This window comes from Lathamus discolor, chromosome 20 (genome assembly GCF_037157495.1).
Source record: "Lathamus discolor isolate bLatDis1 chromosome 20, bLatDis1.hap1, whole genome shotgun sequence".
NCBI lineage: Eukaryota > Metazoa > Chordata > Aves > Psittaciformes > Psittacidae > Lathamus > Lathamus discolor.
Window position 1 is genome coordinate 5,716,971 of NC_088903.1, and position 12,517 is coordinate 5,729,487.

General features: G+C 64.5%; 1 protein-coding gene across 1 annotated transcript in view; it reads left to right on the top strand.

Annotated features, from left to right (window-relative positions):
* LOC136024035 (leucine-rich repeat-containing protein 37A-like) overlaps positions 1–11,466 on the top strand; it is a 14,279-nt gene extending 2,813 nt beyond the window's left edge. Inside the window, exons 4-13 of the mRNA XM_065699092.1 lie at positions 6,345–6,425; positions 6,878–6,949; positions 7,391–7,465; positions 7,707–7,825; positions 7,932–9,280; positions 9,382–9,489; positions 10,394–10,458; positions 10,598–10,664; positions 10,753–10,898; positions 11,074–11,466. Of these exons, the coding sequence (XP_065555164.1) occupies positions 6,345–6,425; positions 6,878–6,949; positions 7,391–7,465; positions 7,707–7,825; positions 7,932–9,280; positions 9,382–9,489; positions 10,394–10,458; positions 10,598–10,664; positions 10,753–10,898; positions 11,074–11,125 (2,134 nt within the window). The 3' untranslated portion in view covers positions 11,126–11,466. The remainder of the gene's footprint in view (positions 1–6,344; positions 6,426–6,877; positions 6,950–7,390; positions 7,466–7,706; positions 7,826–7,931; positions 9,281–9,381; positions 9,490–10,393; positions 10,459–10,597; positions 10,665–10,752; positions 10,899–11,073) is intronic.
* Positions 11,467–12,517: the final 1,051 nt, after the last annotated feature.

The window sequence follows — 12,517 nt, forward strand, 5'->3', positions numbered from 1 at the left end:
TCCTTTGACTCCTTGCTCAGACGCCACCTGCACGCGCTGGTGCCAGACCGAGCCCTGCGCGCGTTTCATGGCACGCGCGGCTCGAGCCGTTGCGCGAGGACTGTGGCCTGCCGCAGCTCCAGCCGGCCTGCGCCAGCATGGTCTCGAGGATGGGGCTGCTCCTGAAGCTGCTGAGCGAGGAGGCAGCGCGACCCGGAGCCCTCTGAGCTCCTGGAGCACTGTGTGTGCGGGAGGAGGATGCCGGCACCTCGCATCCCGTGCCCAGGCCAAGGGCATGGACTGGGAGCCTGCAGAGACGGTACGAGAGAGCGGGGCACTGCTGCCTGTGTGGACAGTGGGAATGGAAGGGGCCTCCTCTTCCTCTCCTCTCCACCCTAATGCGCTCTCCTTTTCTCCCAGGAGGTGGCCAAGCACACCTCTGGCACAGGCTGCTGCTGGCGCTCTCGCTGTCCGCCACCATCACCCTCATCACATCCACTGCAGTTCTGGTGCTGTGCTGCTTCAAGGTGAGCCAAGGACTCGTGTGGCAGAGCACTGCCAGCCAAGCCCTGGGGCTGGAGCGCCAGGGACCGGGGTTGCCCCCACAGTGCTCATGGGCCCCGGGTGCTGCTGCGGATGCCTGTGGATGTGCTGCGGAGCACAGGAGATGTTCTCCCAGACTTGGAGCTCACTGGGGTACCCGCACCCTGCAGCTCGGAGGGGTTCAGAGCTGCTGGGAGCAGCTGGTCCTGGCTCCTGCCAGGGTCTGTCCCCAGCTCTGCTGGGCAGCTTCCCAGCAGCTCCTTCCTCGGGCAGGGCTGCGGCTCCTCTCAGCACAGCCTCTGCCATCAGCCCTTCCCGGGCTCTATCCCGCAATCCCTCGCCCCAGGCATCCCCTCCCCAGCTCCTGGCCTGGCCTTGCTCTGCTGCAGCACCCGCTGCTTCAGCCACGCAGCAATGCCCCTGCTCCCTGCCCTGAGCCCATACCCAGACCCTTCCTCATGGTGCCACGCGCTCCGGTGGGTCGGGGCCATGCCAGGGCACACGGCAGGGGCCCCATCTTGCCCACAGAGTTTGAACCTCCCTTTGGGGCCCTTCTCCTCCAAAGACACAAATGAGCTTTCATGTCTTTAGAAGGCATCGTGCGTGTTGCAGGCAGCGGTTGAAGGGGTGGGGGGTCCCTGCAGAGGAGAAAGGCGGACATCAGCAAGGCTGAGATGGGGAGGTCTGGGTCATTGCAGAGGCAGGGAGCACCGGGGAGCTGGGCAGGAAGGCATGGGGGGGCCCTTCTAAAGCGTGGCTGCTGGCACAGCCTTATGCACGGGTGTAGAAGGGGGCTGGGCTGGAGGAAGAGCCTTCCGGCTCCCCCGTGCTGCAGTGTTCCGTGGGGAACCCCGCGGTGTTCTGAGTCTCTGGCTCTCCGTCACCAGGTCTGCGCCAAGAGAACCTGCCGAGGATTCCAAGGCAGCAGCAGATGGTGCCTGCGGCTGCGGCGGTAACTCCTGCCCTGCCCTGCCCTGCCCCAACAGGCTCTGCTCCAGCAGCGCCCCAGCCCTGCCCAGAGCCCCCCGTCTCCCCCAGCACCAGAGAGTTCATCCTTCGCTTCTCATCCCCCTGCTCCCGCTTGTTTCCAGGCGCTTTCAGGACCTGCGGCCCAAGTGGTGCCGAAGGAGCAAGGACACGACAGGGACGAGGAAGAGGTAAGGCAGGAGCAGGCGCCAGCTCCTCCCGTCTGCCCGCTCCCTGCCCCGTGCCTGCTTCTCACCTCTCCAACCCCTGCCCTCCAGCCCTCTCAGGAGTCGCCTCTGGCGGAACCCCTGTGGCTGCAGTACGTGCACCAGCCCCTCGAGGCCTGGCAGAAGGCGTCCCTGACCCAGCTCTACGATGGGGAGGGCTCCGGAGAGGAGGACGATTCCGGGAGAGTGGCATAACGTAAGTGTGATGGTGGCGATGCCAGCACCCGAGTTAAGCTCTTGGGCCATGGAGGAGCCGATGAGACTTTCCTTGGATGCTGTTTCCTTTCTGTTGTTTCTTGGCCGCTGTTTCCTGGCTTGCTGTGTACTTGCTTGTTCTGCATTGCTGCCATGTCCTCGCTCTCATTTCAGCTGGTTGAGCATCGGATCCCAACCAGTCACTGCCATAAGGACAGTGGGCTGATGTATGGCCCTGCGGCTCCCGAGTGCCTGAGATCTGGAGCAATGGTCCCTGTCCTGGAGCAGGATGCTGCAGGCCCCTGGCTGCTCAGGGCACCCCACGGCTGCTCCTGGAGGACGCAGGGCGTCGGGATCCACTGCGCCCGGGGTGATGTTCAACGCGTGCAAGGCGGGAACCGCCGCAGGAAAAATGGTCGCCTGCAGCAGAACGGAACAGCCCCCGAGTCTGAGCTCCGCCACCTGCATCACTTGCAGGAAATGAACAGCCTGAGTTTCCTCTGGGCAGTAAAATACATGGATGTTCTCCAGCCTCAGCACAGTGTCTGACTGCTGAGGAGGGTTCACGACACGCGTGTGAATCGGTCTCTGTTAACAGACTGTTGTTGCGGGTGGAAAAGCTCCGCGGCAGAGGCTGGGTTTCCCCCGCCTCTCACCGGAGCAGTGGACCCCCCCGCCGCCCCGCAGCGCGCATCAAGCTCCCCAAATCACGAGGATAACAAACCCCTGCTCAGATTGTTCAACCTCCCTGATGGAAAACTGGAGAGCTCAGGCACAGCCGCAGGAATGGTTTCAGATCCCCCTTGGACTGAGAGCAGTGGGGCCTGTGTAATCTACCAAACCAAGGAAAAGGAGTGATTTGCTTCAGCAGATCTGTGATGGGGGGTGAGGGTTTAGAACCAGGGAGGTGAAGCGCAAACACACTCTGGTGCCTGTTCGCCGTGCTGGGATGGCTCCCGGCGGGAAGCACAGCCCCACCTCGAACTGGGGATGCTCACAGCGGCTCTGTGGAGAGGGCACTCTCTGGAGCAGCTCCGTTGTGACAGCGTCCAGGACGCAGCAGCCTCAACCCTGCAGCCCAGGGCTGCTGCTGGTGATCCCCAGCACTGAGCCAGGCCCTGCCCCACCAGGGCACCGCTGCTGCTGGGCCTGGCCCGGCCCCTGGAGCCCTGCCGTGGGTCCCGGCTGCGCTGACAGCGGCGCTGCCCTGGCCCGCGGGACCCCGGCCGCCCTCCAGGAGCCCCTCGCTGTGCTCTGAGTGCCCTGCGGAGCGTGGAGCAGAGCAAGGCCCCAGCACCATCCACCGCTCGTCCTGTGCGCAGCAGCGCTGCTGCGTCCTGGCGGCAAAGCCAGCAGGGAGCTGGGACACAGGCTTGAGCTTGTCTGCATCCGTCTCCACGGGATCAGCCAGATCCCTCCTGGTTCGGAGCCCTGGTGGGAGCAGGGCACAGCAGGAAGGAGAGAGGGGGTTCTGTCATTTCTCTGGTACAAAGCACCATTTGTTTTAACTGGAGTTTAGGTCTCACATTAGGTTTGCATTCAACATTAGCTTTAGATTGGACAGTAGGTTCAGATCAGACATGAGAATTTGACTTATGTTAGACTGGACATTCTAGGCCAATACAACTGTTGTGTTGTCCTGGGAGTTGATGGACTTCTGCCTTCTGCAGCCCTGCCCTGTTCTTCAGAGCAAAGCCAGGCTGTGGCCTGGAGGCCCTGTGAGCAAGGCACGGGGTGTCAGTGAGGGCTGGGTGCACGGCTGCGTCCCTGCTCCAGTACAGCGTGTTCTGGGGCTGAACAGGGCCCAAGAGCTGCCCTGGCACCCTGCAGCGTTCTGAGGGTGTGCGAGGCTGGAGACGGAATCGATCCCCTTGACTTGGAGCCCGCTGCCATCCAGACGGAGCAGGAGGTGCCCAGCAGTTCCCCGCAGGGCCTGGGTGTGACAGCGAGCACTTCCAGGTGTCCTTGGAAGTGACGCTGCTGTTTCCAAGCCAACGCACGGGGCCCGAAGCTTTCCCCACGCTGGAGCAAGCAGCCCCAGTGGCAGGGACTGTCCCATGTCACAGTGGGACGCACGCTGCCAGGCCTGGCCCCATTGTGACGGGCGAGGCGTTCCGGGCTATATCTGCCCGCCTAGGGCCAGCACCGCCCCAGAGGCGCTGCTGGGCGCAGAGCTCCTGCGTTGGATCCCCCGCCCTGAGCCTCCCGCGGTACCGAAGGCGCCTCCGGCTCCTGCCCCGCCATGGCCCTGCTGCTGCTGGTGCTGCTGCTGCCGCTGCTGCCGGGCCTGGCCCCAGGCCTGGCCCGGCCCCTGGAGACCCTGCCCGGGGCCCTGCCGCTGCCGCGGGCGCCGGCTGGACTGCAGCGGCGCTAGCCCTGGCCCGCGTGCCCCCGGCCGCCCGCCAGCGGCCCTTCTCCGTGCTGTGAGTGCCCTGCAGCTCCGGGGGCTGCCCCGGGACACCCCGAGAGCGGCTCCAGGGCCCCGCTGCGTGTGGGGGCTGAGGGGCAGCGCCGAGGGGCGGCTCCAGGCCACAGCCCTGGGGCAGGGGAAGGGTTCGTGCTGGGGGTGACGCTGCCAATGGCTTCTCCGCAGGGATTTCAGTGGGAACGCGCTCGCCCTCATCCCCCCGCAGGCGTGGAAGGGATACCGTGGGCCGAGAAGCTGTGAGTATGCGCCAGCGCCGGCCATGGCGCAGGGGCTCCGGATCCCCATCCCTCCGCCGGGCTGCCGAGCCGAGGCTGTGCGAGCACCGCACCAGTGCTTGCCGCGTGCAGCCGAGGCCGAGCCGCTCAGCAAGGAGGGCTCTGAGCCCCCAGAGCTGCTCCACGGGGGGCTGTGTCCTCCCGCCCCCCGGGGCCATCCCTGTGCTCGGCTGCTGCTGTCAGGGTCAGCAGGCCGGGAGCAGGCGCCTGCTCCTGCCAGGAGGGTGCCGAGCCCCGGCGGGACCCGCCGACGTGCTGCAGGGCCGCTGCTGCAGGGCTGCTCCCCCGACAGCCTCCACTGCCCCTGAGCCGCGGGTGCCCGTGTCCGTCTGTCTCTTGCAGGGTCCTGCTCAGCACAACGGCCTGCGGGCAGTGAAGAGGCGCTCGCTGGAGGGGCTGCTCCTGCTGAGAGCACCTGTAGGTACCTCCCCTGCCCCGGGCAGGGCTCTATTCCTGCGGGGATCCCCCAGGGCACAGCAGGCTCTTGGTGCAGGGAGGGCCCCGCACTGCCCCGCGGCCAAGCAGAGGAGCAGGCGGCTGCTGCCCTCTCCCTGCACAGGCCTGCGCGGGGGCCGCTCTCCTCCAGGGGCCAGGCTCGCGCATTCGGCCCCTCTCAGCTCAGCTGCCCCAGAGCTGCTCGTGGGGCAGCTTCTCTCCAGCGCCCACGGCGAGGAGCGGGCACTTCGCATGCACCCACGCGATGGGCCGGGGACTCTGGCTGCGCCGGCCACCAGGCGCTGCCCGCAAAGAGTTCCTCTCTCCTTGGCTGCGGCAGAGCAGGCCCAGGCCGCGAGTTCAGGCTGGGACAAGGAACCTCTTGGTTGGTTTCTAGGGCCAGGGCAGAGGACTCCTGCGCACCCCAGAGCAGGGCTCTGCAGGGAGGTGGCGTTGGGGAGCGAAGGGGAAGAGCCCCATGCTGGTCACACAGGGCGTTACAGCCGGTCCCTGAGGCCTCACGCAAGAGGTGCTTGGGGCGCGCATAAAGAACCTGCCCTGTTACCAGAGAGCAAAATCAGCCCTGAAGTACCCCTGGTGGGATCAGAGCTGGGAGAACCTCTCTGAGCTGCAGCCACCGCGGCCGGGAGCGTGAGCCCCGGTTGTGCACCACTGCAAGCCAGTGCCAGAGAGAAACCCCGCGTGGAATGAGCGCTGTGGCACGTCTCTGCTGCCAGCGTGCAAGCACCTCAGAGGAACCAGCACCGTGCAAACGGCACCGCCGTTTTGTGTTCTCCTCCTAACAGGGATTTATCTTACAACAAGATCGAGGCGATCGAGGCGCGTGCCTTTGAGAACCTTCCTTTCCTGGAGACCCTGTGAGTTCCAGGGCTTGCTTCCTGGTGGGCTTGGGGCAGCCCGTTTGCATTTAGAACCTGCTGCTGCTGCTGCCCCTTAGTTTTAGAACAAGAGCTCCCATTTCTGCTGCTGAGGGAGCAGCCGAGCTCAGGAGCTCAGGGCATGGCTGGTGGCCACAGCACAGAGGGGCCATGGCTTGTGCAAACACAGCCAGAGCAGAAGCCAAGCCTTGAGGCTTGCTGCGTCCTGGAGCAGGCAGAGACGCAGCACACGTGCACTTCATCTCTCCCGGACAGGTTAACAAAGAGCAGGGGAGAAAATGGCAGCTTCCTCCCACTTCCACCTTGGATGGGGCTGCTTCCTGCAGACCAGTGCTGCTTCGCTCCAGCTTCCTGGGGGTCAGACCCAACTCATTTCTGTGCTCTCCTGTTTCCCCAGAAACCTGGAGGGAAATCTCATCGCCGAGATCCGGAGCGACACGTTCCGGGCATGGCACGGCATGCAGTTCCTCCAGACACTGTGAGTGTTCCTAGGGCTGAGGGTAGCTCAGAGCAGTGGCGCTTGTCACGGTGCTCCGCTCACCTCTTACCCCGCATAGGCAGCAGCATCACTGCTGAATGACAGCTCTGTCAGGCCACGGCTTTGCCTGGCTGGGTGCAGGAACAGAGACAAAGCTCATGGGCAGTGGCAGTGTGAGGCAAGAGGGAAAGTCCTGGTGGAGGGAAGCCACCAGAAGGTGTGAGCCGAGGAGGAAAGAAAGAGAGGTTGCGTTTTCCAGAAGCAGCACTTCTGGGCTTTTGCTCTCTGGGCAGGAGACAGTCAGGACCTGATGCATGTTGTGAATCTGCCCATCAGCATCTGCCCCGGCCTGGAACCTTCACCCCAGGCCCTTCCTCACACACGTAGCACTGAGCCCCTGCCACCGCTCCCACCCTGCACCCCCTGCTCACATGGGTGTTGGTTCCTTTCAGGCTCCTGGGCCATAACCCCCTGTCTGTTATCGAGGACACGTGGTTCTTCAAGCTGCCTTCAGTCACGCACCTGTAAGTACGGACTCCTTGTTAACAGCCTACCATGGCTCGCTCTTTGTGTCCCTGGGTGCCCCGTGGCCAGGAAAGCAGAGATCCAGCAGCAAATCCCACCCTTCTCCCACCCTTCTCCTGCTGGAGGCAGCGGCAGAGCCAGGCAAAGGCCGAGCAGTTCTGCTGTGTCCCGGCAGCAAAGGCAGCAGGGAGCTGGGGCACGGGCTTGAACTGGTCTGCGTCCGCCTCCCACGGGATCTGCAGGATCCCTCCTGGTTCAGAGCCACGGCTGGGAGCAGGGCACAGCAGGAAGGAGAGAGGGGGTTCCGTCCTTTCTCCTGGATTAGGCAGCAGCGGATCCCCCTGCGGCCAGCACCGCAAGCAGCAGGGACTGGGCTTGTCCCCGGAGCAGAGGCTGGTGCCGCCCCCTCAAATGTGCTGTGTTTACTGAAACCCTTGCAGGGACCTGGGTGCCACACGAGTGACTCGGCAGACGCTGCTCATGCTGCTCCTGAGAACATCCCGCTTGGAAACACTGTGAGTGCAGGGGCCGGCGCCCAGCGCCAGCACATCCCAGCTGCTGGGACAAGGGGTCTGCGTGGGGAGCGAACCCAGCAGCACAAAGCTGTCCATTGGGACGCTGCGGGTGAGGGGAGGTTTCCCAGAGCCGCAGCAGCGACTGAAGCAGACCCCCGCCGCGTGTCTGTGCTCTGCCTGGGCTGGAGTCGCTGCCCTGGGTGGCGATGCTGAGTGCTTGTGCACAACCTCTGTTCTACAGCAAGCTGTCCAACGACACGGCCTGCTGCCTCTGCCAGCACAAGCACAGCACCGAGACCCCGTGCAGGACCCTCAGATTCGACTGCGCGAGCGTGTGCAGCACCAGTGCTCCCCGCTGCGGTAACCGCCCCACAGCCCTGCCCGTGCCCCCCAGCTATAGCGAACCCTCTGAGCCTGCGTCTGCCAGGAAGCTTCTCCTCCCTGATGTGCTCTCGGTGTCTTCCAGCTCCCCTGGCAGAGACACCAGGGCCCCTAACGGGAGCCGTGCCACCCAGGAAGGGGAAGAGCAGCTCCACGTTGAAGATCCAGCCCAAGGAGCCCTCGCTCACGGAGCAGAGCACAGTCACGCTCGCGGCTGTCCTGAGCCTGAGCAGCCCCGATGCGTCGGCACCTTCCCCTCAGCGCCTCTCGAGCCGGGAGAGCAACACCGCCGAGGAGCTGGTGCGGATGCTGCAGAGCGTTCAGCACAGGGGCTGGAGCGGCTCCTCTGACACCGGGAGGTTCTATTTTCTGGCAGAGGGGCTCGTGGCACAGCTCAAGACCCAGCTGCACAGGGCCGTGAGCATCCTGACTCTGAAAAGCCCCAGCACCGCCCAACCAGCGCAGAGCGACGAGGGGCAGGAGGTGCCAGCAGGGCAGGGAGGAAGAGCCACGGGCTGGGAACAGCATGAGCCTGGCCTGCACTTGACCCGGGCACAAGCCATCCTTTGGGAAGCAGCCCAGAGGCTGGACACCAGTGACATCCTGCCTGTCTCCGGCCACCAGCGAGCACCTCCTGCAGCACAGCTCCCTACACCAAACCCAACAGAGGCCCCGCATCTGGCCCAGGCTGGTTGGAGTCACAGTCGCTCCAAGGCCCTGCAACGAACCAACACGGCTGATGGGATGGAGGATGAGGAGGGGGCAGAAGCCCAGGAGGAAGCACCAGCTCCGACTCCGGACTCTGCTGGCACCAGCAAGGAGCACAAGCTGCAGGACAGTGAGAGGACAGTGGGCACCAAGGGTGCAGAGGAAGAGCTCCCGGCAGCAGAGAGTGGAGCGGAGCAGAGACTGAGCACCATGCAGCGTTTCTTCTATGCTCTGCTGGCTGACAACGGCCCCCCTGCTGCCAGCAGCGCTCCAGAGGCCACGGCTGCAGCAGAGCGTTCCTCTCGGGGCGGGAGCCCACCCAGCGCCCCTGCAAGCACCAGCACACACGGGCAGCACAAGGAGCAGGAACCGCCCGTCCCGACGGCACCGGGCAGCTCCAGCGCCCCGGGCAGCGCGGCCACGCGAGCAACCCCCTTTGACTCCTTGCTCAGACGCCACCTGCACCGGCTGGTGCCAGACCGAGCCCTGCGCGCGTTCATGGCACGCGCGGCTCGAGCCGTGCGCGAGGACTGTGGCCTGCCGCAGCTCCAGCCGGCCTGCGCCAGCATGGTCTCGAGGATGGGGCTGCTCCTGAAGCTGCTGAGCGAGAGGCAGCGCGACCCGGAGCCCTCTGAGCTCCTGGAGCAGTGTGTGCGGGAGGAGGATGCCGGCACCTCGCATCCCCGTGCCCAGGCCAAGGGCATGGACTGGGAGCCTGCAGAGACGGTACGAGAGAGCGGGGCACTGCTGCCTGTGTGGACAGTGGGAATGGAAGGGGCCTCCTCTTCCTCTCCTCTCCACCCTAATGCGCTCTCCTTTTCTCCCAGGAGGTGGCCAAGCACACCTCTGGCCACAGGCTGCTGCTGGCGCTCTCGCTGTCCGCCACCATCACCCTCATCACATCCACTGCAGTTCTGGTGCTGTGCTGCTTCAAGGTGAGCCAAGGACTCGTGTGGCAGAGCACTGCCAGCCAAGCCCTGGGGCTGGAGCGCCCAGGGACCGGGGGTTGCCCCCACAGTGCTCATGGGCCCCGGGTGCTGCTGCGGATGCCTGTGGATGTGCTGCGGAGCACAGGAGATGTTCTCCCAGACTTGGAGCTCACTGGGGTACCCGCACCCTGCAGCTCGGAGGGGTTCAGAGCTGCTGGGAGCAGCTGGTCCTGGCTCCTGCCAGGGTCTGTCCCCAGCTCTGCTGGGCAGCTTCCCAGCAGCTCCTTCCTCGGGCAGGGCTGCGGCTCCCTCTCAGCACAGCCTCTGCCATCAGCCCTTCCCGGGCTCTATCCCGCAATCCCTCGCCCCAGGCATCCCCTCCCCAGCTCCTGGCCTGGCCTTGCTCTGCTGCAGCACCCGCTGCTTCCAGCCACGCAGCAATGCCCCTGCTCCCTGCCCTGAGCCCATACCCAGCCCTTCCTCATGGTGCCGCGGCTCCGGTGGGTCGGGGCCATGCCAGGGCACACGGCAGGGGCCCCATCTTGCCCACAGAGTTTGAACCTCCCTTTGGGGCCCTTCTCCTCCAAAGACACAAATGAGCTTTCATGTCTTTAGAAGGCATCGTGCGTGTTGCAGGCAGCGGTTGAAGGGGTGGGGGGGTCCCTGCAGAGGAGAAAGGCGGACATCAGCAAGGCTGAGATGGGGAGGTCTGGGTCATTGCAGAGGCAGGGAGCACCGGGGAGCTGGGCAGGAAGGCATGGGGGGGCCCTTCCTAAAGGCGTGGCTGCTGGCACAGCCTTTGCACGGGTGTAGAAGGGGCTGGGCTGGAGGAAGAGCCTTCCGGCTCCCCCGTGCTGCAGTGTTCCGTGGGGAACCCCCGTGTTCTGAGTCTCTGGCTCTCCGTCACCAGGTCTGCGCCAAGAAACCTGCCGAGGATTCCCAAGGCAGCAGCAGATGGTGCCTGCGGCTGCGGCGGTAACTCCTGCCCTGCCCTGCCCTGCCCCAACAGGCTCTGCTCCAGCAGCGCCCAGCCCTGCCCAGAGCCCCCCGTCTCCCCCAGCACCAGAGGAGTTCATCCTTCGCTTCTCATCCCCCTGCTCCCGCTTGTTTCCAGGCGCTTTCAGGACCTGCGGCCCAAGTGGTGCCGAAGGAGCAAGGACACGGACAGGGACGAGGAAGAGGTAAGGCAGGAGCAGGCGCCAGCTCCTCCCGTCTGCCCGCTCCCTGCCCCGTGCCTGCTTCTCACCTCTCCAACCCCTGCCCTCCCAGCCCTCTCAGGAGTCGCCTCTGGCGGAACCCCTGTGGCTGCAGTACGTGCACCAGCCCCTCGAGGCCTGGCAGAAGGCGTCCCTGACCCAGCTCTACGATGGGGAGGGCTCCGGAGAGGAGGACGATTCCGGGGAGAGTGGCATAACGTAAGTGTGATGGTGGCGATGCCAGCACCCGAGTTAAGCTCTTGGGCCATGGAGGAGCCGATGAGACTTTCCTTGGATGCTGTTTCCTTTCTGTTGTTTTCTTGGCCGCTGTTTCCTGGCTTGCTGTGTACTTGCTTGTTCTGCCATTGCTGCCATGTCCTCGCTCTCATTTCAGCTGGTTGAGCATCGGATCCCAACCAGTCACTGCCATAAGGACAGTGGGCTGATGTATGGCCCTGCGGCTCCCGAGTGCCTGAGATCTGGAGCAATGGTCCCTGTCCTGGAGCAGGATGCTGCAGGCCCCTGGCTGCTCAGGGCACCCCACGGCTGCTCCCTGGAGGACGCAGGGCGTCGGGATCCACTGCGCCCGGGGTGTTCAACGCGGTGCAAGGCGGGAACCGCCGCAGGAAAAATGGTCGCCTGCAGCAGAACGGAACAGCCCCCGAGTCTGAGCTCCGCCACCTGCATCACTTGCAGGAATGAACAGCCTGAGTTTCCTCTGGGCAGTAAAATACATGGATGTTCTCCAGCCTCAGCACAGTGGTTGACTGCTGAGGAGGGTTCACGACACGCGTGTGAATCGGTCTCTGTTAACAGACTGTTGTTGCGGGTGGAAAAGCTCCGCGGCAGAGGCTGGGTTTCCCCCCGCCTCTCACCGGGAGCAGTGGACCCCCCGCCGCCCCGCAGCGCGCATCAAGCTCCCCAAATCACGAGGATAACAAACCCCTGCTCAGATTGTTCAACCTCCCTGATGGAAAACTGGGAGAGCTCAGGGCACAGCCGCAGGAATGGTTTCAGATCCCCCTTGGACTGAGAGCAGTGGGGCCTGTGTAATCTACCAAACCAAGGAAAAGGGTGATTTGCTTCAGCAGATCTGTGATGGGGGGTGAGGGTTTTAACCAGGGAGGTGAAGCGCAAACACACTCTGGTGCCTGTTCGCCGTGCTGGGATGGCTCCCGGCGGGAAGCACAGCCCCACCTCGAACTGGGGATGCTCACAGCGGCTCTGTGGAGAGGGCACTCTCTGGAGCAGCTCCGTTGTGACAGCGTCCAGGACGCAGCAGCCTCAACCCTGCAGCCCAGGGCTGCTGCTGGTGATCCCCAGCACTGAGCCAGGCCCTGCCCCACCAGGGCACCGCTGCTGCTGGGCCTGGCCCGGCCCCTGGAGCCCTGCCGTGGGTCCCGGCTGCGCTGCAGCGGCGCTGCCCTGGCCCGCGGGACCCCGGCCGCCCTCCAGGAGCCCCTCGCTGTGCTCTGAGTGCCCTGCGGAGCGTGGAGCAGAGCAAGGCCCCAGCACCATCCACCGCTCGTCCTGTGCGCAGCAGCGCTGCTGCGTCCTGGCGGCAAAGCCAGCAGGGAGCTGGGACACAGGCTTGAGCTTGTCTGCATCCGTCTCCCACGGGATCAGCCAGATCCCTCCTGGTTCGGAGCCCTGGGTGGGAGCAGGGCACAGCAGGAAGGAGAGAGGGGGTTCTGTCATTTCTCTGGTACAAAGCACCATTTGTTTTAACTGGAGTTTAGGTCTCACATTAGGTTTGCATTCAACATTAGCTTTAGATTGGACAGTAGGTTCAGATCAGACATGAAGATTTGACTTTATGTTTAGACTGGACATTCTAG